The 24,098-nt window shown below is 40.7% G+C and overlaps 1 protein-coding gene across 5 annotated transcripts in view; it reads right to left on the bottom strand.

Moving 5' to 3' along the window:
* Positions 1 to 120: 120 nt before the first annotated feature.
* Positions 121 to 24,098, bottom strand: part of slc4a11 (solute carrier family 4 member 11) — an 82,630-nt gene continuing 58,652 nt past the window's right edge. For 4 of the 5 annotated variants that reach the window (XM_068338555.1, XM_068338558.1, XM_068338556.1 and 1 more), the window contains exons 7-20: positions 23,246 to 23,369; positions 18,042 to 18,251; positions 15,344 to 15,428; positions 14,285 to 14,410; positions 13,441 to 13,554; positions 12,252 to 12,384; positions 11,871 to 11,944; positions 9,005 to 9,233; positions 8,577 to 8,683; positions 7,410 to 7,575; positions 5,665 to 5,838; positions 4,445 to 4,640; positions 3,338 to 3,507; positions 121 to 2,872 (exon numbers count right to left, since the gene is read on the bottom strand). In XM_068338555.1, coding sequence (XP_068194656.1) covers positions 2,806 to 2,872; positions 3,338 to 3,507; positions 4,445 to 4,640; positions 5,665 to 5,838; positions 7,410 to 7,575; positions 8,577 to 8,683; positions 9,005 to 9,233; positions 11,871 to 11,944; positions 12,252 to 12,384; positions 13,441 to 13,554; positions 14,285 to 14,410; positions 15,344 to 15,428; positions 18,042 to 18,251; positions 23,246 to 23,369 — 1,975 coding nt within the window. In that variant the 3' untranslated portion in view covers positions 121 to 2,805. Of the gene's footprint in view, positions 2,873 to 3,337; positions 3,508 to 4,444; positions 4,641 to 4,666; positions 4,956 to 5,664; positions 5,839 to 7,409; positions 7,576 to 8,576; positions 8,684 to 9,004; positions 9,234 to 11,870; positions 11,945 to 12,251; positions 12,385 to 13,440; positions 13,555 to 14,284; positions 14,411 to 15,343; positions 15,429 to 18,041; positions 18,252 to 23,245; positions 23,370 to 24,098 lie in introns of those variants that run through there. The other variant, XM_068338559.1, reaches the window with a different exon arrangement.

Here is a 24,098-nt window from a genome sequence, read left to right as displayed (position 1 = left end):
AAACATTAGCTTCAAAGTGAAATACTTTACTCAAATACACAAATCAGTGCTGGTTCATCCACCTGGGAGCAGGAAATCCAATGAATAGACTGCAACCAAAGACACAGCAAGCCGCAAATATTTACATCACTACTACTTTTTATTTGGCAAACAGCTTGAGATAGTCTCTCTTTTTCAATGTACAGTATACTGTATATATACTATAGTAAACCAACACATTCTGTTTGATAACATTTTTTCTCATTTTTACATATTACAGCTTACAAATATAGCTGATCTTTTTGACAAAAATTACAGATTCTGTTTGACACCTAAATTAGTATGCTATATAAAAATCCACACATCTTACATTCATGATTAGAAAAAGTAGGCTATATGAAATCAGGAAAAGAAAAAAGAAAGGGAAAAGAAAAAACACCACGGCACGCAATTCCAAAGAAATCCAATTAGGAGGAGAATCAAGGTTTCACAAACAGAGTAATACGTCTTTCACTCTGAATCCAATGAGAGAAATTTGCTGCTATTCCAAAATTATCAGTACAGAGAAGATATCAAGGAACAACAACAATACTGCCACGTAAGAAGAATGGTTAAATCTCTGTACTCAGTCCAAAGTTAGAAACTAATACCTTGCCATGGATTATAATGGATAGTTGATAGAAACTAAACTTTGCATTGTAAACTGTACATATTACTTCATACCTCACCATCTCTCTTCTCCCAATAGTGCTATCGTCAGCCTTATTTTGAGGATTATGTAAATGCACCAGAGCTTTCCTTTCACGCCTCTCTATGTCTGCACGAGACATCTGCTTAAATTGGACATCTTTCTTGCATGTGTAAGACAAAGTTGAAGAGAACTGCATGAGGGAGCTGCCATTTAGATGTTGGGAAAGCAACAAAACCCACTGAGTGCCTCATTGACAGGCAGATTTTTTTTTCTTCTCCTTTCTGTGTGCAATAATTGAATCAGCACTGAGCAGCTTTTGTACCATGAGGACGGGCTGAAAAGTTGCTGTCTTAAAAATACAGCTGGTCTCTGCTTCACTGATGGGTCTGGTTTTGTTTTTTGTTTTTTTGCTGGGAAACCCGAATCACCAGTGAAGTCCTGTTTTTATACACAGTATTGCTGAATATTGAACATTGCATTCAGTTTATGGAGTTGGATTTTCTTTTCGTATGTATGATACATGACCGTTGGCATTACATCGTATCAAAAACCCCAGATGAGTCATGCTTTATGCAAACCAATGCCTAGAAATCTTTTTTTTTCTTTTATACTGTAGATAGGAAGTTAGTCTCTCCAGATATCTGGATTATTATATGACTACGTTGGCAAGCAGTGTTCTAATCATAACATCTAAATAGAAAACAAGACCCGATTTATTCTAAAACTCATCTTTAAAGACTCATTCACCAAAAGAAAAAAGAAAGTTTGCGTTCTGCTAAACGAAAGCTCACCAATATTTATTTACTCGTTTTTCACCTTTGTCTGACTTCCATCTATGCCAGCGATGCAACACAACTGTGAAGGACTTCAACGTGGAGCTGGAAGGGACTTTGATATGTAAACACTGCAGCAAAAGCTAGGTGAAGAAAACCCACTCAAAATACTAAAATCCACAACCCAGGAATGTAGAGGTGCAAACATGACTTTCCAATTCACACACAAAAAATGATCACTTTGCACTTTAAAAGTCACATAATGATAAATAAATATTCTATTTCAATTTAACCTAAAATAATTTGTGTATATTGTCATAATATATTCTAATATATTCATACTTTGACAAAGATTTTGCTTAATGTTTTGGTTTGTGCTGTCTCTCTCTAAATAATCCCATAAAATATACCTGGAATGTACGCTTTTATTTGCTTGAATACTTAAACTCCACCTTAAAATTATTTTTTTTAAAGAGCTGGCAGGAAGCTGGATGAGGCACACACACACACATACACACACTCTCTCTCGCTCGCTCCCTTTTTCGTCTACTTAATGGAAACTGACATTTGTTGGAATGACTTAGAAACAAAGCATAACCAAGCACAAGTGTCCTTCGTAGAGAAAGAAGAGTCACAGCTAAAGGGTGGAGGAATGTAAAGGTTTTAACACTGCACAATGTCAGCATACAAAAGGTGCAGATCTAATATGCAGTGGCCTAAATGCAGCATTCCTGTTGGCTAATCTGCCAAAAAATGTATTTAAGTACTTAATAATAGTGTACGTGTAAAATTTACCCAGATGACAGTGTAAAAACACAATGTGAGAGCAAAGTGCAGAGATACTGAACATACTTGCATTGTGCTGTTACACCCTTCTAAGTCCAGTATTAGTGAGTACTTTAATCACTTAACCTTAGCTTAACACTCAGATGAATACACTGCACCAAGGACAAAATGCTACCTAGATTGTGAAGGTATTACAGGACAGGATGGCTTTATGGCACTGAGCAATTTGACAAGGTCACACAGAGGTGAAACAGGGAGTTCTGGGCGGTCCTCTTTTTTCTTTTTTTTTTTCTCAGTTTCTCCAGAGCAAGACCTTTCTGTCCATGTTTGGAAAATGCGTCCTCCTGCTCTCATCTTTCCTCTCTCACACGACATCCCACGTTTCCAGTGCATCACCTGTAAGGATGTTCTCAGCGGATACAAAAATCAAAACAGTCGATACTTCCTACTTCCTTGTTTGCATCAATGCAGTTTTGCATTAAAAATATGATCATATATGTTTAAAATTTCTTTTCATTTGAATCGGAGATGTCTTTTCTTTTTTTTTGTGCCACCAGAAGTCGTATCCGTCTGTGGCTACATGTGTTGGGCGTCCATTATGTCCAAGTATTTGGCCTCAATGATATGAGGAAGCACGTTGTTCCTAAAAACAGAGCACAATCATGTCAGCTGATCACTGCCAAAGAACTTGAACGAGGAAATGAACATGAGATCTCATCAGACAGGATTAACCATGGGTGGTGTCAGCATACAAGAATAAAGAATGCAGCGCCTGAAAAGACAACGTAAATAAAGTGTAATTTAAATATCTGTTTATGTTTAAAATAGTATGTCTATTGGAGACATTCCAGCAGTGATCACAATCACCACAATTAGTGCATCAAACCTGTCAGCAGGTTAGCGTTTACATTACCTGTGCATTTAAAACAAGCTGGAATGCACTTGTCTCATCTCTATCGAAAGGTATGTGGTTGAAATATGTTTCCATCACCAGGTAGATTAAGGTCAGACGCAGCGCTCGCTACCTGTGAGCTGCTGAATGTCATCCTGGTTTAAAACACTTGAGGAAATCATTTCCTGAGACCAAATTGCTGCAGTGGTGCAGTACCTGATTGGAATTAGCAGGATCATGAGCAGAGGGAAGATCATCTTCATGTACGGTATCGGGTACATGCCAAATGTGCACAGCACCAGCAGCTGCATCATCTGCAGGAAGGTGAAGTAGTGGATCTTTCTCTGGGGCACTTTGCGGATGTAGTGGGTAGGCGGGTAAGACGTCTGCAGGAGGTGAGAGGATCAGGACAGATTAAAATACAATCTACCCCTGAGGATATTTTTCCTTACTGTCCTCAGATCTGCTGCAGTCTTAAGGAAATGACAAAAGCAGGCGGATGACCCACACATCCCTGAGAGAGCGCCGTGGGTTTAGTCAGAAGTCATGTTTAATTTCTAAATTACTACAGGAAATGCTGTAGTTATGATTTATTACTATAATGCATTATGAATGTACAAAATGGACTCAACAAATCTTAACTCGCCACAGTTGAGGTGGAAAACTGTTTAATAAATGTGATATGCCAGAAAGGTGAAGCTTTTTGATCACAGGGGTGGATCTACTTTCGTCACCACTCTTAAATACATTTAAACAAACACATAAAACTGTATCATCAGCTTTGACTGAGCTTCTCCTTCTTGTTGGATGTTCTCAAATTAAATGATAATGAAGGTCAAACCTCCAAATGACGAAACAAAAAGTTGTTTCTCCAGAAGAGGTGACAGTTACCACTCATGGCCGTTTGGGGGTGCTAGTGCATGTAGTTACCAGGTACAGCGAGGAGGAAAAAAACGCTTCCAGTGGGGAAGGTTAAATCGGACACTCAGGAGCAGAGACAAAAAAAAAAAGAAGAAAGAAAAAGGAATTCCTGTTGATTCTGATTTTATGTTTGAATGTGATCATGTTTGAGGGATAATGAATAAAGATGGGCGTCACAACAAAAAAATTATATTTGCAAATGTTACTTGAATCAAATCTGGTCCTGCAGCACCGGGCACTCGGTCAAGCGTTTGATCTGAGTCCCACACGCAACATATGGTCACACACACACACACACACACACACACACACACACACACACACACACACACACACACACACACAAACGTACACATATTCACCTGTCGTCCGACACCGAGCACACACACAGACTTCCCTCACCTGCTCCTTCAGGAGGAGAGCCATGCGGTCGCACATCTGGTTTCCGTCGATGGAGGTGAGGGCGATGTAGAGGAAGAGGCCGTACAGGACGGGTTTGGGGATCCACTGCAGGGGGAGGGGCAGCAGCAGCACCGACACGCCAATGAAGATGTTGGCAGTCAGAGACGTCAGCCGGGTCTCCTTCACCTGGACAATACTGAGGACACACACACATCCACAAACACAATCACTGGATGGATGGGCACTGGAAAGCACATAATTCTTTAATACAATCCAGCACACACACACACACACACACACTTTTCCAGGATTTCCCTTATCTCCTTTTCTGCACATGGGATAATTATTCACAACAAAATTTTGATATCACAAACCGTTATTTCTTGTTTATCCTTAATAAATCCATAATATGTCAATAAATAGTGCTCGCATGTGTGTGTACTGGCCTGACTGTGGCCTCTTTCCTCTGCCTGTCACCAGACTGCAGGAGTGTTGTGGTTGACAGCGTCATCTAAGATGAATAAAAGTTGCACGCTTGAAGACTTCCTGCGTCTCTTTCCAGCATTAAAAATAAAAAGCAGTCGGTGTTTCTGAGGTCGAGGCTCCTAAACCTTCAAACTGTCTCCCTTTGGAATTAAGATCTGTTGACAGTGTGGGTGCAGCTCAAAAAATCCATCTCTTTAGACACAGGTTGTGTAATGTTTATTTATCTCTATTTATACTGTTGTCACTCTTCGGCTGTCGTTTTATGTCTCTTAGTTCAATTTTATTTTTATAGGGTTAGGTTCTGCACCCGACTCGGATGAGCTTTACCTTTGGCTTGAACGCTGTGGTGGAGCTGCGACATAAATAAACCCCAGCTCTCTATTTAAAATCACACAGTCTGCAGAATTTGCGTGTGATTGTGTCAGGATAGATACAGTTTACATTCTGTAAGTTCAAGCATAACATAAAAAAACTGCACGTTTATTTCTGGGAATACTTTCAAGATCTCTGAATCTCACCCTTCTCTAGAACGACTGCCACTAATTAGAGTCTTATGGAAGATGGTCTCTCTCACCTTTTCCACTCGGAGAGAAAATGGTTAGTAACACGGTAATCATGCAATCAGGAGAGAGCAGGATACAGTAGCCTGCAATGCAAAATTACACTACGCTCTGAAGACGACCTTTAATTGGGCATCTGATTAGCACAGGCGATGAGAGGGCGGGGTAACTCACGTCTCATAGAGGTGCCCCCCCTCAACGCGTTGCTCCACGAAAGCCAGCTGGCGCACATGGAGGGTGGAGTGGGGAAAGGCGGCGTGCATCCAGGGCAACCCCAATACCGACATCAGTATGTTAATGAGCCCTGACAGCATCAGGTCCCAGTGGTACGCCGTCCCCTTCAGCAACCTGAGGAGCAACGCAACTGTTAGGCTCCGCCGCGCAGTCAGCAACAACATACTGCACCACAAAACAGGGTGAACCACAGCAACTCATCAAAACACAGAGCAAACGGATGAACACACACTTAGAGACGGTAGTGTATAGAGAACGGTACAGCTTGTATTATTTAAAAGTGAGCACACATGAAGTCAGTTGACCCACACACTCACACAAAGGGCACCGTTCTCCTAAGGTTAGTGCTGCCCTTCAACACAACTCCGATAAAATCAGGCACGTTTCACTAATTCTGATCTGACATACGAGAAAATCGGCGTATGTTAGTGCATCTGGTGTGTTTTCGATCTATGATGACATCACATGGCGGTCGTGACATTATCGTAACTTTACATAAGGGAGGGTGACATGTGCGATCCCACACATTTTTTTGCACGTTAGTGAGGGATCAATGCCATGCACCTACTCCGCCTCGCCATCTGTCTCTGTGGGAGGGCGTCCTGTGTATGTGTATATGTGTGTGTGTGTATGTGTGTGTTTCTTTAAGGGGAAGTCCACCCTAAATTGCTAAAAGATTGTCTGAACTCCGACTCTCTCATTGCACCAGAATTGTCCTTGAACATGACATGGATCAGAAATAAAATGAGAAGTTGAACAAACCGGGTGTCGACTTTCATTTTCCTTCATTCCAAATGCATCAGTAACGATTAGGTTAAAAGATTGGTTTGTCTATTTTTATCCACGCAACGATCACAGGATTTTTAAATTTAAAAAAAAAACAGCATCAGAAATCAAAGACAATGTGCACTAAAAGGATCTGTGCAGGTGAAAAAAAAGAGGTCCATCTTATTTTGGGACAAAAAAAGGATGTGGAGATAAAAGAATGGGGAGAGAGAAGCAGCATCAGAAATAGCCACAGCTTCTTCCGGCTTTGTCATTTTGTTAGTGACACATGGAAGACAGAAGAAGAACAGCAAATTGTATTTACCAGCCTTTTCATTGGTGTTCACTAAAACAAAAGCAAAAAATACAAAAACAAATATAAGTTTTGGAATTTTTATTTTAGCTTGTTTAATATAACAAAATAAATGCTGTTATAACAAATCACCTCTATCTCTCTCTCTTTTTTCTTTTTTACTATGCTCTCAGTTTGACATTTAGATCTAATTAATTTCTTCTCAACAAATGGAAAGGGCTGAAATTCCACCATTTCAGATTTTCACTGGGAGCCGATTGACAGCTGATGACTTCGACTTAAACTCCACCATCCTGTTTTGGCTGTAAGGCTTCTTCAGAGCTCTCTGACTGTGACTATTTGACTCAGATGTCAAGTTTCCACCTCAGTTCATCTGGCCTCCCTGGCAGACTGGCTGACACTGTTTTCAGCAGATCCTAAAGAAGGGTCAGCAGAACCCAAAAGGTCGGTGGCTTTTGGAAGGGCCACGAAAAAAACAATTCAAGCCCGTTGATGCACAATTAATATCCCAGATTCTCCCTGACATGCATCATCATCCCCTTCACCAGTTCAGTCGGTTTACTAGCCGTGAATGAAATATCAATTGTCAGGAATCTTCTGCCTTTACCTGTTCTCTGGTGCATTGGTCAATGAGACAACAATGTTCTGGTCGATGAAGATGAGGAGAGCCAGGAGGAAGCCGAGGCCCATGGCGCTGAGAACGTTCATTGCCGACAGGCGCTCGAATGGGGCCACGTTGAAGATGGGCCGGTTATGAACTTTAAAGACCGGAACTGTTCAAACAGGAAGAGATGCAGTTGCAACAAAATGTGAGTCGATGTGAGCTTTTGGTATTCTTTTGAAGTGTTTGGTGTTGTGACAAAAACACACACACACAGTCTGCAACGATTCTGATGACTTCTCACAGCGTCAATTGTTTTTAAAAGTGGGTGAGTTTTCTCTAATGCTGCACATCTCATTTGAAACTCCATCCCCTTCGATTGCTACTGAATCAGGTGCAGCTGGTTAAATTGCATTGCATTGGAAGAAGTGACAATGCAATAATATGTCTATTATCTTATGACTTATTGTCTGTGGCTGTGAAGGAACAGAAAATTGGCTGGCACTTAAATTTGAATTCACTTGAGGGCTTGGCGCTCGTCTCTGTTCTGTTGTGTCGACCCCAGGAGAACAGCTGCTGCCTTGGCAACAATGAACGGAGATTCAAAATGATGCTAAACAATAGCAGATAAAAAAAAATTTGCGATTCTCCGATGTGTGTTGGCCTGTGCCTTGATTAAGGAACATAAAAAGACATTCCGAGCAGCCAAGAGAGGGAGGCCTTGCAGTTAAGCAGCCTGTCCCGGATCTTAACCGGGATGAGTTTGGGCCTTTCAGCAAGTCTGGACCAGAGTACAAAACAAAAAACTGTAAATATTCCATAATATTTTCCATAAATCTGAAACACTACGTCAGCCAATCAATTCTTTTCAGTTTTTCTTCTTTCTGTTGTTTTGCTGTGAATCTTTTGTGGTTTAATAAAACTCACCTGACTGTTCATCCGCCTGATTGTGACTCGATAAACAATGAGGGATTTTATCATGAAAATGAATAAAAGAGGCTTTGACTGTAGAAATTTAGGATTTAATGTGTAATTGCACGGAATAGATTTAAGTCATTGGTCACAATTAACACTCCTGACATTTGCATGCGTCAACTTGAATCAGTCCAACAGTGTAATTACCATCTGTAGTGAGAACAAGAAAAAAAAAAAAAAGCAACGGATGATACTAACGCTCAATGTCACTGAAAAGGTAGGAGCCGATGAAGGAGAACAACAGCACCGAGATCGGTAGGGCACAGTCCGAGAGCACCTCTCTTACTTTGGCATGCAGGAAGGGACTGAAAGAGAGAGAGAGAGGTGAGAATTAGTGGGGAGAAACAAATACAAGAGGAATATAATTGCTGTGGACGAGACGAGAACAATGGTTGCAATCCTGACACTACTTGAGCATCTTGATTTGCCTTTTGCGAACACAACTAAAAGGCTTTCATAGAAAAAAGAGCTTTTTCAAAACCAGAAAGTTCCTCCCATGTTTGTCACAATGTCCAGAGTCGAGGCCTCGCTCAGCAGGACTGGCCCCGGTCGGCAGCATTCCCACCTCAATAGTTGAAACTGGTGATTTATTTTGAGAACGCTGCAGCTTTGCACAATGCGCCTACCTTCTTTTGAACTGGTAGAGGGTGTAGCCCATCCACAAGGTCCCGAGCATCAGTAAGAGGCAAAGGACAGGCCGCTCTCTCGTGCAGTGGATGAAAGACTCGGGGAGGCCGCTGAGTGCCAAGCCGCCCGCCAGATCGCTCCTGTTGCCCTCCAGCAGGTCTCTGAGCTGAGGGAAGTCCTTCATGCTGCTGTTAGCCAGCGTCGGCGGGTGGTAGTACTTATGAAAGACTGAAATAACATCCAGAGTGTTTGGATCATCTGAAGGTGACTCAAATCAACAAAGACATAAAATCCACATGCACTCCACTGTGTCCAGTAGCATATACATTAGCATTGCTAGTAGGTTGGCACTCAAGATCAGTAAATATTATTGACATTTGTGTTTTATAATGTCAAGACCGGGAGTGTCAAACTCATTCTAACCGAGGGCCACATCAGCATAACAGCTGTCCTCAAAGGGCCAGATGTAACTAATAAATGTAATTAAATGTAACTTAATGTAATGTAACATAAATGTAACAAATCCTTAATGTTAAATAACTCTAAATGTATTGCTTATTTAAGTTACAAACATTTCAGTTGCACAGAAAAAGTTGCTCTGTTATAACATAAATCCTTTTAACTTGTCACAGAACTCCATCAATCCACATTTGGGATGTGGATTGATGGAGGCCCCAAATGTGGCCCCTGGGCCTTGGGTTCGACACGTGTGGTCTAGACTATTACTGAATGGGAAATGTATAATAGTCTAGTTTTGATACCAAAAGTTTTGATACCAAAAACCTGCAAAAATGAACTTACATCTTTTTGGTTTAGGCCAATTAGCATTATGAGAATGCTATTATCAAAAGCTAATATTAGCATGTTACCTTATCATAGTTAAGATTCTAGTACTCTGCTGTGAATATGCATCACATGACACGGAGCTGGGCAAAACTAATCATCTGGAGCATTTCAGAAACCCTTGATAAAAAATGTTTCACAAAGGCAGCAAAACTAAACAGCAGCCAGTATATGTGAGTAATAAAATGTTTACAAATAGATTCTGACAAAATAATGTTTTGAAGAAGGAATTTAAAAACATCCCCGAACCAGCTGATCGGAATTTAGAGGAGAACTCAAACTGAAAGGCCGGCCTTGTTTCTTTGTTTAAAGCAGCGATACCGCGTGAGAAAAACAGCCTGAGAATGTGTGCAGGCTTCATCCTGAAAACGACGAATTCAGGAAAAACATCGGCTGGAGGGACATGAGCGATAAGACTTGTAGTGCCTGGGAGAGGTGAAGGACAGAACAGACATAAGCCTGTCATTATGAAGTCAGAGCAGTCAGAAAGTACAGTATGGCTGCTCTCAGCTCTCTCTACAGCAGCATTTCTTAAATAAACGGCACAACCTTGTCAATTACAGTACCACGCAAGAAGAAATGATGTCTACTATCACTTTCACAGGAGAGAGTGTGAAGTGACCGGTGTGCTCGCTCCACTGGACGTTTTAATCAAACAGGAGAAAGTTATAGAGCCAGAAAAGTTTGACAGGGAACTAGATCCACACCCAAAACATATTCAGTCTGGTTTCGGCAATATATATTAGACGGAAAATGTCAACATAACAGCACCCATTAATGTTATAGTAATGGCGTACGGGCTCGGAGTGTATTTTTCAAATGGTTTCCGAAATTGAACTACTGCACCAGCAATCCAAAAAAAAAAAACCAGGGCAACATTGCATTCCAAAAAATAACTCTCCGCTATCATCATCTCAGTTTGCAGAAATTAAATTGTGCGGCATATTTATAACACACGAGGATGGGATGCAGTAAATGCAGGGGTAGTGTAATACAACTCTAAACCTGGATTGATTCATTTAGCACACAATCTCTGTCCCAGCCTCACAGCAGTGCTGCTTCCTTGTGCCTCCCCACCAGAAATTTCACAGCAGAAGGTCCAGTTGTCTCCATCCAAGGCAGTAGAAATTATCCTGTGTAAGAATTTCACCTCCACTCTGATGGACATAAAGTTTTTCTTGCGGCTAAAGCTGTTAGCTGGAGCTGTCTCTTGCTAATTGGCTCAATCAGCTGGACAACTATCTTACTTCGCTCTAACCAGAGTGGGATTTTAGCACCGAGGTGGAATTACCACCATAGGAGCTTCACACCAGCAGGAAAAAGAGGTTTTCAGCTTACTGTGGGGAGTTAGGTAACAAAATTTGTGATTTTTAGCACTTGTCTTATGTCGATCTGTGTTTTTGACAAGTAATATAATCATAAAAAAGTACAGCTGCCCATATTTACAACAGAAAAATAGAACATCTAAATTATGGGACTGCCAAAATGCATTCAGTGAAACAAAAGTTCTGGAAAATGTTAAAAAATAAAAGCAGGGCTTTAGCAAGTACCAGAAAAAAAAACTTTCAGGCACCATAATAATATTCATTCAAAAAGTTTGTTATTTACTGAGCATCAATCTTCAAGAGAATGATTCTGTTAATTTCCAGGGGAAGTGGTCTAAATAAGTTAAAGGGTTGAGGAGGTCTTGTGACAATCAGCCAGCACGGGATTCTTCAGTCGAGCACAGACACGCTAAGAAGTGAGCTGCACGCTTAAAATGTGAGCAAAGAAAATCCACCGTAACGCCGTGCTTCATCGGTGATTCATCGGTGGACTGGAGGATGACTCACCCAGTGAAATTATCTGGTTTAAAATCAGTCTGACTTTGCACCTGACAATTGGCAAAAAAATAACTTTAACTTTTTGCTTCTGGTTAGTCAGAGAGGACTCCTCCTTTGCCAGAACGCCAGTCATGTGACAAGACGTTTGCCTGTGAAAACAGTGACAAAAACAGAAAAGGGTGCATCTGACATGTCTTACTTTTGACTGTGCCTTTCACTGCATCCACCACAAACGCAATGGAAATGAACAGGGCGATGACCTCCTCCGTCGACCTGGAAGAGCAGACGTGTTTGGGTGAGGCTTATGGAGATGGAAAAATAATCCCTATCTTTAGTCATCACAGGGTTTTGTGCTTTAGTAATTAAATACAATAATCAAAAATTGATACCAAACTTCTTTTACTCTGATTCCACTTCATATTCATTTAGGCTCCCTTTCCTCCATTCACTCTCTACCTCACTCGACCACCGCTGCTCTCTATCTGTCATTGCTTTCTGAGTGGGTGTTTTCACTTTAAAGACCAGGAAAAGAACATCGATGGAGTCGAGATCAGGTTAAAGGTATCAGAATCAAAAGAACCTCTTGAAGAGCTTCATGAGCAGGCTGACATTGAAGATCCCTCCCAGGATGAGGAAGAGACAGTTCCACAAACCGATGCAGGCGTAGAATGCTGGAAAGTCGAGGTTGTAGTCGTCGCAGATTCCTCGGATCACTGTAAGGTTACACATGTACACACACACACGCACGCACGCACGCACGCACACACACACACACACACACACGAGTAAAAATCAGTTCAGATCATACAACATGACTTAATCCTATAACAGATGTGCTCCAACCACCTCAGGACAGTTAATTAACTCTTGATTATTGGTGGATTAAAACTCTAATAATAAAGACAACAGAAAATATTGTTATATTGCTGATATTAGCGTCACACACACAGAAACAGACACAAAGACAAAAACCAAACGCATTTCATTCACAAGATAAGAAAAAAAAGACCAAATAATTGTAACGCCTTTGTTAATCCACAACAATTCGGTTGTGATTTTGAGAAGACTTGTAAGCAGATGAGTTGTAACTCTACAAACAAGCCATTGTTCTGCTCAGACAGGCTGCTGGAAATGCAGTATAATTATCCCCACGAGAATCTGCTTAGCACAGTTCTAACCCAATTACTTCAAAGATCATCACAACACAAACCCGACCAGCGGCTTCGGAATTAAAACGACAACGTCGGCGTCGGAGTCGTCGCTGCTGCTTCCAGCCATTGAATAGTTTTAAGCCCGACCGATGAAACGCTTCTGCTGGGTGAGAAATTGAACAGTTTCTACTCTGCAGTCTCCCTGAACTCAATAAAAAGTTTACGCGTTCGTGTGCAGTCCGTGTTGACTTTCCCCTGAAACCAACCATTATGTAATATCAGCGAAGAAAGAAAATTTATTCTCTTGGTTCCTGAAATCCTTGGAGAGGTGTGCTTTTTGCTTCATTACACTAGGAACACTCATTTGGGGCATACGTGTGTACAAACAGCTACATCACTCCAGCACTGGTGTTTTCTGGTTCGAGAGCAGATGAGGACGACTTTCTGGCTGCTGTTCCACACGGATGGTTGCCTCCTTCTCTTGATTTTTGACGTAATCTTCTTAGCCCTCCACCCCCCCCCCCTTGCCTCCTTTTAAAATCCGCCTTGGGCAAAAAAAAAAGATAAGTATGTTTTGAATGAGCTGAGCTGAGCTGAATGAAAGAGGGGGAAGCCTACCACTAATGAAGATGGCGAGGGGAGCTGTGGTTAGAGGGATGACTAGAGGAGAGCCAGCGAATAGCGAGTAGATGACCCCACCGATGCTTTGGCCGATGATGGTCTTCCGAACATCTGGACGGAGAGGACACAGAAAAAAGTTAGGAGGATAGACTGATGACTAGCAGCTAATTAATATGCATCACTGTGTGCTAGGTTCTTCTGCAAAGGTGAACAGAAGCTGAAGCAAAGTTCATTAAAATTCCTTTAATTCCACATCCTTCTAAAAGAACACTAATCATTCATAAATATATTATATAACGCTAAATAAAATGACTTTACTGTGAGTTTATAACTTAATCTATAAAGCCATGAAGATTTTGGAGCGTCTTTCTTTGGGAATTTTCAGGCACAAATACTGTATAATTGTTTAGTCGGTTCAAGGACCTTTGGATTGCTCACGTCAGAGCCAAATCAACCACATCCTTGTATATTACAGAAAAGTTTCAACCAGTTTAAAGGAAAACATTCTCCATAGAAAAAGAAAAAAAATTAGCGGTAGCAACCAGTGAATGAAACAAATAGGATGATACAAGCTAGACACATATTTGAAATTATCTTTGATTATGAAGACAATAACAGCATTTTTGTTTGATTAACCAAAGATAATATTGATTTGCACTGTTTAAGAAGAGCCTCAAAATGGGTAATCAATTTGTGAAACATTTATAGAAGGGAAATCATTTCTATTGTTCTGTTTAAACCAAATCTACTGTCAAAATAATCAACGATGTGTAAGAATAAAAAGATGGGATTTACAATTCCAGAAGGAAGTGTTACATATGTGCATTCGCATTTGTCGTACCTATCTCCCCACGTGTGCTCTCATCGTTGAGGGAGCCGAAAGCAATGGCAGGGAGGAGGATGGCGATGTAGAGGAAGATGGCTGTGGTCATGTACTTCAGCAGGGTTTTATTACTGCCAACTATACCTGAGGGGAGACAAATATGAGTCAAACAGAGCAGAAGGAAGCTCAACACTAATTTCAAAATGACAGAAACAAGTTCATCATTCAAGGCTTTAATACACGGAGCATCAGAGGAAGTGCCCCTCCTGCCCCTTTAAAATGTAAATAACTGGTTTCCGTTTGTGTTTTCCGTACAGTTGACACTTACATACACATGATGGATAACCTGTTTTGGAGTGAAATACTTTAACTGGGCCCTAATGCGATTACAACAATTCTGGTCCTGGTCCTGTGACCTTCACGAGATGATGCTCATATGATGACACAAGACAGAAATATCTTGATTCTGTTACAGCTCAATGAGCGTGTGTTTGGATGTAATAGCATGAGAAAGGACTGAAGGAGAGCATCCAGGAAGGAACGATTCAACTGAAACATATTTTACTGTGCTCTAATTATTAAGGTCATCGGAGGGAGTTCATCCGTTTTCACCGATTTGTTACAATGCTATTAAAACCAAATCTCTGTCAAGGATTTCCTGGAATTTAGAGGCATTTCTGGGATGTATGGAAAGTATTTATTTTTCTCTTTTGACACGTCCCAGATTTTGTGCAACAAAATGAGAACATTTACTCGACAGGGGAAAGAAATCCTTTCACACATTTGCTGATAAGAAAGATTTGATGAGTCAATAAAAACCACCAGTCACCTGAGATCGCAGCCTGTTTACAGCAATGTCCTTGTCTGATGACTTGGAAGATTACAATAAAATTGTCCGTACAGGAACATATGGGAGCAGTAAGACATCTGACAGGCGTTTTAGCACCAGGCAGATGCAGCACAGATGTATCAGAGGAAAAAAAAGGTGACAGACAAATGAGGAGCTGCCAGAAGCACCCTGGTGTGACATAGTAAAGAAGATGATTCACTTTCGACACAATTCCACGTCCAGCCTACCATCTGTGAAGTCAGAGGGGTAGAAAGGCAGCCTGCGGCACAAGTCCTCATAAATCCCCCGACCAGCTATGAAGAAATCTTTACACTGTGGACAGAAGGAAAGAGGTTAGATTTTCACACAGTCCACTAACAGCAGCAACAGACAACGTGTGGTCCAGGAATGCTACGACGCACATTTCTTTTCATAGCTACGGCCTGGGTGTTCGACATTTGGTAGAAATTTTGTTGACTGGATTTAGTTGAATACAGTAAAAGTTAAAGGTTTACTTCTGAAGGTCATTTGTGTGAAATTTCAGAATTAGCATGTGTACATCATCGGGTTGCAGCTAAAACTGTGTTTTGTGATGACAAAGTGATCTTTGGCCTCTTAAAAATGCAATAATTACAGTTCTGATGCAGGAGAAAGTCTAACTACTAGAGACCTCAGGAGGATAAGATGGCTGGTGATGGATGGGATTGAGTAAACTTTACCATACTGACTCTCAGGTAGAGTGTAGTAAAAGTATAAAGTACCTCATTTTTGTAAGTACGGCACTCAAGCACGACTGTAGATAGAAGGATGAACACGCTTCCGTGCATTAGGAACACTTTCACTACTGTACAGTCAGTAGCTCAGGTAATTATTTGTAGAAGTGATTGCACCGCTCTGCCTTTGGTTGTTCATGAGTGATTTACTATCTATTCAAGCAGCACTTCACAACTAAAACTGAACAAAATTAATTTTTCCTTACTGATGCATAATGTGAAAAATCTCACAAAGACATCTCACACATTCTGATTAAAAACTGTCCATCTGATGACTCAGCTAAGATACTAGTGATTCCATAGGAAGTGTTTGAGAAACTGATCTGAATCATCATATTTCACAAACTAGTCATCGACAAGCTTCAATCGCACAACACAAAAACAAAGTAAGCCGATCAGCAGGGCTGTGTTTGGATGAACATTTAATAAATATCCCACTCTCTCTCGAATGATCAAGAATGACAGAAAGATGACAGGAGCGGCGAGATACACAAGATTTAGTGTATTTTTAGATAAGTGAAGGGAGGAAGGAGCCACATGATTCAAAAAGGAGAGTGCTTCTTAAAAGGATCCGCTTTCAGGTTTCAGGAGATAGAGAGGAAATGTGTAGGCCTGACTGAGCTTATTAAGTAAATTATCCAATTACCCAATGTTTCATTTTCTTGTTGAACATAGCATTACATAATTAAACGGGATGAGGGTGTGTGTGTGTGTGTGTGTGTGTGTGTGTGTGTGTGTGTGTGTGTGTGTGTGTGTGTGTGTGTGTGTGAGTGTGTGTGTCTGTGGGGAAAGCCCTTGAGAAAAATCATTCCTCTCTCATTTGACAGTTTTGGCAGAACAAAGCCTTTCTCATCAACGCACACAACCTGAAAACAAACAACACTATCGACGTCTTGTTCCTCTCCCAGCAGGCTGGCTGCTGTTACGAACCGCACACACTTCTTCAATATGGCTTATCCGTATACATCACAAACTGTTTGTGCTTGTGTGTGTGTGTGTGTCCGTGTGTGTGTGTGTGTGTGTGTGTGTGGTTTGAGGACCGTCCTTTGGCTCGGCTCTGATAAACAAAAGTCTCGGCGAGGAATTACCGTCCACCTGTTTGTCATTTGTTCTGAACAGACGATGGAGTGAGGCGAAGAAAAGAAGAACATAAAAACACAACAACAATTTGGCACCATTTTTTAAAGTATAGGAAAGTGGTGTGTTCTCGCAGGTGGTCCGACGCCAATTTCGGATGTGGAAGGAGGCGGAAAGCGGGTGGTCTCTCTTTTTTTCTGTTCTGTTCTCTCTCGTTTCATAATGTTCAGTTTCCTCTTGATTTCACCTGCTCCCTCCCCTCCTCGATCGTTCATGCTTCCCCCCTTTTCTCCATCTGTCTTTTTCAATAGCCCTCCTTCACTGAGTGGCACTGAGCCTTTCAAGCTCTGGGATAAACACCTAACAAAATCCTTCGATATATATATATATATATATATATATATATATATATATATATATATATATATATATATATATATATATATATATATATATATAAATATATAAAAATATATAAAAATATATAAAAATATATAAAAATAAAATGCACATACACACAAGGGAAAACGTCTGGGAGCTCTGGCCTGTCAACCACAACATTAGGAGGAGATGTTGGTCCACAGCATTGAGTGGAGACCCTATGTGTGTGTGTGTGTGTGTGTGTGTGTGTGTGTGTGTGTGTGTGTGTGTGTGTGTGTGTGTGTGTGTGTGTGTGTGTGTGTGTGTACATGCACGTGTAGCTAAGGGCTGAGGAGCTCTGACAGGGCTGTGAGAGATGTAAGGTCATTTACCCACTGAGGAGGCCTGGCAGGAGTTGATGCTGATTGATTAGGGGGAGAGAAAAGATGGAGGAGTCAAGTCAGCCGAGTGAGAAGGAGGTGGTGGTGGTGGAAGAGGAGGAGGAGGAGGAGGAGGAGTAGCCATTGGAAGGGAGACAGAAATGGAAGAGAATAATGAAAGAAAGTTGAAAAGGAAGATGGGGCGATCGGGAAAGTCTGACGGCAACAGGGACATTAATGGTTGCTTAACAATCACAGGCCTCACTGACAAGCACTGGAAATGACTCCGATTGGGCCTAACTGCCAATGATGTGCTTCACACACATCCATGTACACTCATATATGCGTGTGCCCACCTTGAGGGGTTTGTGACTGCGGGGGTCAGTCTCCTCCTTCCCCAGAGCAGTGGGCTGCTGGTTTGTAGCCGTCAGCTGGTGCCTCTGGAACACCAGCGCCTCCTTAAACTCCTCCTGCGTCTTTGTCTCCAGCAGCTTCTGCCTGAAGGAGATGTCCGAGAAGAGGGTGGCAAATGTCCGGCCAAGCTCCATTGCTGTTTTGGTGCTTTTCTATGGAACAAAACAGGAGTTATACGTTAAGATGATGAAAGCACTACCCTGATTCATTCAACCAGACCTAACAAGCTGTAAACACAGCAGTAGCATATTATCACCGGATGGATATGTTAGCAAACAGTTGATGTGAACACACGGAACAGGCACAGAACAACACTGGCATTCCATTCTAGTCCTGTTGATGAATATTCACTTTCCTTTCAGATGTTTTGTCATTTCCATTAACTCCTGAGGGAAATATCAGGCTATTTAGCTGCTAAATATCTCACATTCTTCACCCGCTAACCACTAACTTTATATCTGGTGTGGGCCGGATGGGGCACAGATTACTGTGGTGGGAAATGGAGCTGAGGAGAGCAATGAGTGTGAATCAGATTTGTAAAGTTACTGGTTTGCAAAGCAAAACAATTCATTGTGAGATGCTACGACGCTGAATAACGCCGAAGGGCACCGCAGAGTTACAACTTTACGACCGCTGCTTCTTTTACATGAGATGAAATCATTCATCCATTATTAATGTGAAGTCTTGATTTATGCCGCTTCAATATAACATGTATTAATGTATCGTATACAATTATTTTCAGATTTATAGTGTTTTGCCTTGGCTGATGTAACGATATTGTAAAAACCAAGATAGATTTTCCCTTGTATCTGGTCAATTTATATAACTCAATTCATTTTCTACAGAATGTATTGCAGTTGGAAGTGAAGTTGTAAAAATCCTTATGTATTGAAGGTTCATTTGGGGAAAATCATACTGCTTATCAGCCATAACTATATAAAACAAGAACATTTTAAACGTCTCAATAGAGCTTTAGGTCCAGTGTTCTTCAGCAGATGCTTCATTCTTCCTCCTCCAGACATCCTGGTGATCCACAGGTCAGGTTTAATTTCTCTGCTCCACCGAACAGCATCCTAATACTTCTATGGCTTATCTAAATAGTTCTGAGCTACTGCGGCCGACTTTTGTTGTGCTTTTGGGTCAGCAGCAGTGAACGCATTTAGACCTTATGTAAATTTAAGCCTCAGCTGAAACCAAACTTTGCAACTCTGATGAAGAAAGTCTTTGAAAGTTGGTTTAACAACAGCTGATTTGCAAACTTGTCTTCTGAGGGATGATATTCAGGAGGTTGAATAATTGTTTTGACATTTTTTCATTGATACTTATTATGACAAACAGCTGATAGATACCAAAACCTAATAAATAATGGGTGCTTAATCATTTTCTTTGTAACTGTACATCATAATATTATAACAAAAAAACATCGAAAGTCATCCCAGAGATACAGAAATGCTTGTCTATACATCACAACTTCAAAGGTGGGGAGGTGTCACACATGTAGCTGAATCTTTTGAGTTGTTTTTCCTTAATAATCCCACATCTGTCACAAGTCACAGAGCAATGGTAATAATAATGGACTGGCAGGCTCTGAGGCATTGTGGTGCCAGGGAAGCTTTGTTAGCCAGGTGGTGATGATACTAACATAGCCGAGCTCAGTGCATACAGCAGCAGATGCAGTAAACAGAATAACTAAAGCCTTTAAGCTGTTTCACACTGGTAACTGAATTTCAACCAGAGCAGAAATAGCTGAGGGAATAGACGGGTATTCATCTGAAGGCTTTCTTCCTGCATGGAGAGGCAGAACACCCCACCTTTAGTCAAACTGAACGTTCAAGCCATTAAAAACCTCTCTCATGGACATCAAACGGTTGCTCTCTGTATTCTCTGAACATTTTTTAGCTTGAGTCAGGACGGACGACAGTTATAGCCGTGTTGGGCGTACAGAACAATGTACGGATCCAGAGACCGCGCAAAAATAAAAACCATCTTCTGTGTCCTCACTCAAAACTTAATCGGAAAACAATTCCTGGATTTTGTCAAAACAAGATCCATTAACACAATATCAACAACCAGTTTTCCACCGCAGGAACTTTTTAATTTACCGGGATTTTGACAATCCTCAGTGCGTTTCCACCAAAATTACTTGGGAGGGACAGAAAAACTGTCCCTCAACCACAAACACCTACCATAACGTGGCTGGTCTACAGCCATGTGGAATTAAATACTTCAGATGCTCATAATAAAAATGTTCATGAGGGCAAATTTAAATACTGATGATAACTTAACGGTGACAATGACTTTCAAACAACAATTTTCCCTTTTGTATGTCAAAGAAATACCACTCAATGAATACTGGCCATATTTTCACTGTTGACACAACAATTTAATCAACATTGTCTCGGTGAGCTGACTGCCAACAGGGAACAACAGGAGTGGTGAGGGACAAATTTAATTCACTTAAAGCACTTTCCCAGAATGAAACATGAAACCAGTAGAAAAAAAGTTTCATTATGTATAATGAGGAAAATATCTCATTTTCTCTCACCATCCTCACGAAAGGGAGATGGATTTTTATTTATTAAATACTAACTACTTAAATTACTGTAACATTAGAAGTTAAATAATGGTACACAACTTATAATACTTGTCATTTTTTAAATGTGATCTATCAGGACGTTCTTAACATTATCATTATCCTTGAATCTTTTATTGGTTTTCAGCTAATAATAAATTAACTACTATATTATGGTTGTGTTTCCTGCAAAAAAGCATGATATCAACTAGCATTAGGCTAACTATTAAACTGTCCAATGTTAAAACAGTCCCCTTGGGTCAAATCACAACCAAGAACTGGGAAAGGCTCTTAACGAACGTGTAAATTTACTGTGATTTACTTAAATGCCAGTCTTCAATTTAGATTTAGTGTTTCTGCTGGCAACATTATTTATCTAATCCCATTTTGCTATCTGGGAATTAAAGGGATTATTAAAATGATTATAATGCAAGCAGCGGGTAAATTAATGATTACCTTACATTTCATGGCAAGCCATCAAATAGTCCTCAGGACGTACAAAGCGGAAATACCATTGTCTTGGTGCTGCTATGACTATCAAGGTCATTAGGATGCATCTACTGGGAATCCTGTATGTAGTGTTTTTATCCAATCCATCATTTCTATTAAGAAACAAGTCACTGGATATTTGAAATTTTGAAATGCTGGTGATCCTTAAGGTTAAGTCAGTGGGTTGACAGATTCATGAGAATGCCTCTTCCTGGGACCACGAATGTCTGGACCAAATGTCTGGACCATCCATGGAATACATTACTATCTGCAATGCCTTGCTAGTAGCAATAGCATCCAAAAAATGATTTAGGAGTTAGAAGAGACAAAGCTAGATTAATTTGTTAATTAGTTCTATGGTGAATCTAAGTCAGCAGCCACCCTCCACATTTCAGAGCCACCTTTCAAGTCTGTGTATTTCATAATCAAAAGCTATCTATTCATTGTGGAATTTATACAAGTTTTGAAGGACACGTCTTTTATTAATCAGGTTGACTGGGAAAATGTGGGTGTAGAGAGCGAGTAACAATGTTCCCTCCACATCAAAGACTCTCCTAACTAGCAGCAGAGCTACAGATTTCTTTGAGGTCAACGGTACATGAATGTGTTGACACGCTTTCAGGTATGTGTTAAAATGAGGGAGAAAAAGTGACGCTTCTGAAGAAAGGTCGTGCTGGTTCAGCATATTCACACCGGTTAAACAGAAAGAAGAAAAGAAAAGCCACAAATCCTGTGAAGCTCTCAAAAATGGTGGGTGATGAAAACGATCCACCCTCACACACACTAGATTACACATATTAACCAACCAAAGGAATTCCTATTACCATTATCATCACGCCCCTTCAAAGATTTTTCATGCAGAAGCAGTCACCATCAAGGATAATTGAGATATAATAGTGCGTTATGTTTACTCGGGGCTTGGATTAACGTCTCCAGGAATGCCATTAGCAGTTGTGATTGTTGCCTGGAAGACTGGCAAGGAGGGCATGGAAGTGATGGGGAGGGCACCGACACAAAGGAGGGTTTATGGGGAATAAAGATAGAAGCCCAACAAAACAAATGCAAAGCATGATGCATTGAACTGAGGCGCTGCTGTTCTCCCACCCTCACCCCTCCACCCCCCCCCCCCCCCGAAGATGGTGGTTTGGGAAGAACAATAAGAGAAACCTGAAGACAAGAAGCTGATATGTTTACTAGTGTGAGGATGAGAGCGTTGAAAGCTCAGGACAAAGCAGCGGCAGGAAAGCGGTTGGGTTTGACGAGAAGCAAAAAAAAGAAAACGTTTGAGAAGCCCTTGGACTGAAGCTTTGCTGTTATATCAGAAACACTGCAGTGAATTTAAACACAACATTCAAGAGGAGCCAAAGAAATTCCCTCAATTAGAATAATGACACGGAACTATAATGTGATATTAGTGTTTATGTGTATCATGTAACTTAAAATGTGTTGGCTCGGTATGTTGAATTTCAACAGATTTTTATTTTTTGTAACTTTAAATTACAGAAAACATTCTATGAGCTGGATCTTATTGTTGCTGTAATGTTAAAAACAACTGGGACAATATCGGTTTCAACAAACCTCAGCATTTTGCGGAAAAATATGCAGAAAATAGTGTTCATTCATCCAGAAATGAGCTTACTTTTAAGAATAATAAACCGAATTTGGTTATTTTACATTGACTGATAATGGCTGAATGTAGTTTCAGCTGTTCAAGTGAATATTAAGTTATCTTAAATGAAGTGGTCGAGCGCAGGAGAGAATACAAATAATTAATCACTTGAGAAGCAGATTCCTGCACTTCAGTGTTTGGTTATCACATTAAAATCATTTAGACATGTGATTAACAAAAAGATCAAAAATATCCTCATGGCACATGTACAGTGAATAACCGAAAATGTCAAATCCTAAATGGTATTGAAGGAGACAGCTATGAGAGAGAAAAACAGCAAATCACATAAAGATCAGAGCAAAATGTACCATTAATAAATCAAAAATGATCAAACACATGAGGGTCCATTAATGCGGCAGTATTCCACCCCGGTCTAGTCAAACCCTTGTCTCATTTCCCTCTGGGGTGGCAGTTACCATTTTGAGCGGGGCCAGGATCAGGATGACATAGCGGACCTCGCAGCAGTTCTCCCCCCAGTTTTGCGGCCTCTCCAGGCGGGAGATGCACACGTGACGCCTCTGGAGATGCTTCACGTTGCAGCTGGAGCAGAGAGGGAGAAGGATTTCATAAATGTCAGTGCCTCACCTCATCGGCGTCACCCGTCATCTCCATAGATTAACCTCTCTCTTCTTCCTCAGCAACAGGTAGACAGTATTTACACACGTGATTGTTTGGGTGCATGCAGAGATCCACTGCTGAGACAGTTAAACATTCCAGAGTGTTTCTCACATTATGTAAATATAACAGGTTGAATGGCTAATGCAAATTTGTGAATCTTTGTGACTTGGATTTTTTTTTAAAGATGAAGGGTTTAAAGATTAAGAAAGTTAATATATTCCTGCAAATTAAATACATCTTCAAAATTAAATAATAGAAGGTAAGAACTTTCTACAATTCACTTCTACATGCAGTGTTCTCGTTTGCGTGCGTTCTGGCGTCTTTGACGCACAACTTTTGACGGGGACACACGATCGTCAGACAGCGTGCGTCCCAGGGACGCAAGCTTTAAATGCTGACAATAAAAGAAAAGGATGCTACCTTTTACACGAAGCAGTGAGAGAGCGACGAATTAATCTTACATTATCACCATGCCTCCAAAAAAACAAACAAATGACAATCAGTGTTTTTTTGGATAAAAATCAATCAAAAATTTATGAAGACAAAGAAACAGATATTTCTGTGGACAGTAAAAGCGAAGAGGCAGAAGAAGACAAGCAAAAACCAGCAAAATCCGAGCATTTGTACACCAATGGACGCAATTGTTTCCAT

This window comes from Antennarius striatus, chromosome 17 (genome assembly GCF_040054535.1).
Source record: "Antennarius striatus isolate MH-2024 chromosome 17, ASM4005453v1, whole genome shotgun sequence".
Taxonomy (NCBI): Eukaryota; Metazoa; Chordata; class Actinopteri; order Lophiiformes; family Antennariidae; genus Antennarius; species Antennarius striatus.
Note: the sequence above shows the minus strand (reverse complement) of the source record. Positions and strands in the feature narration are given on the sequence as shown.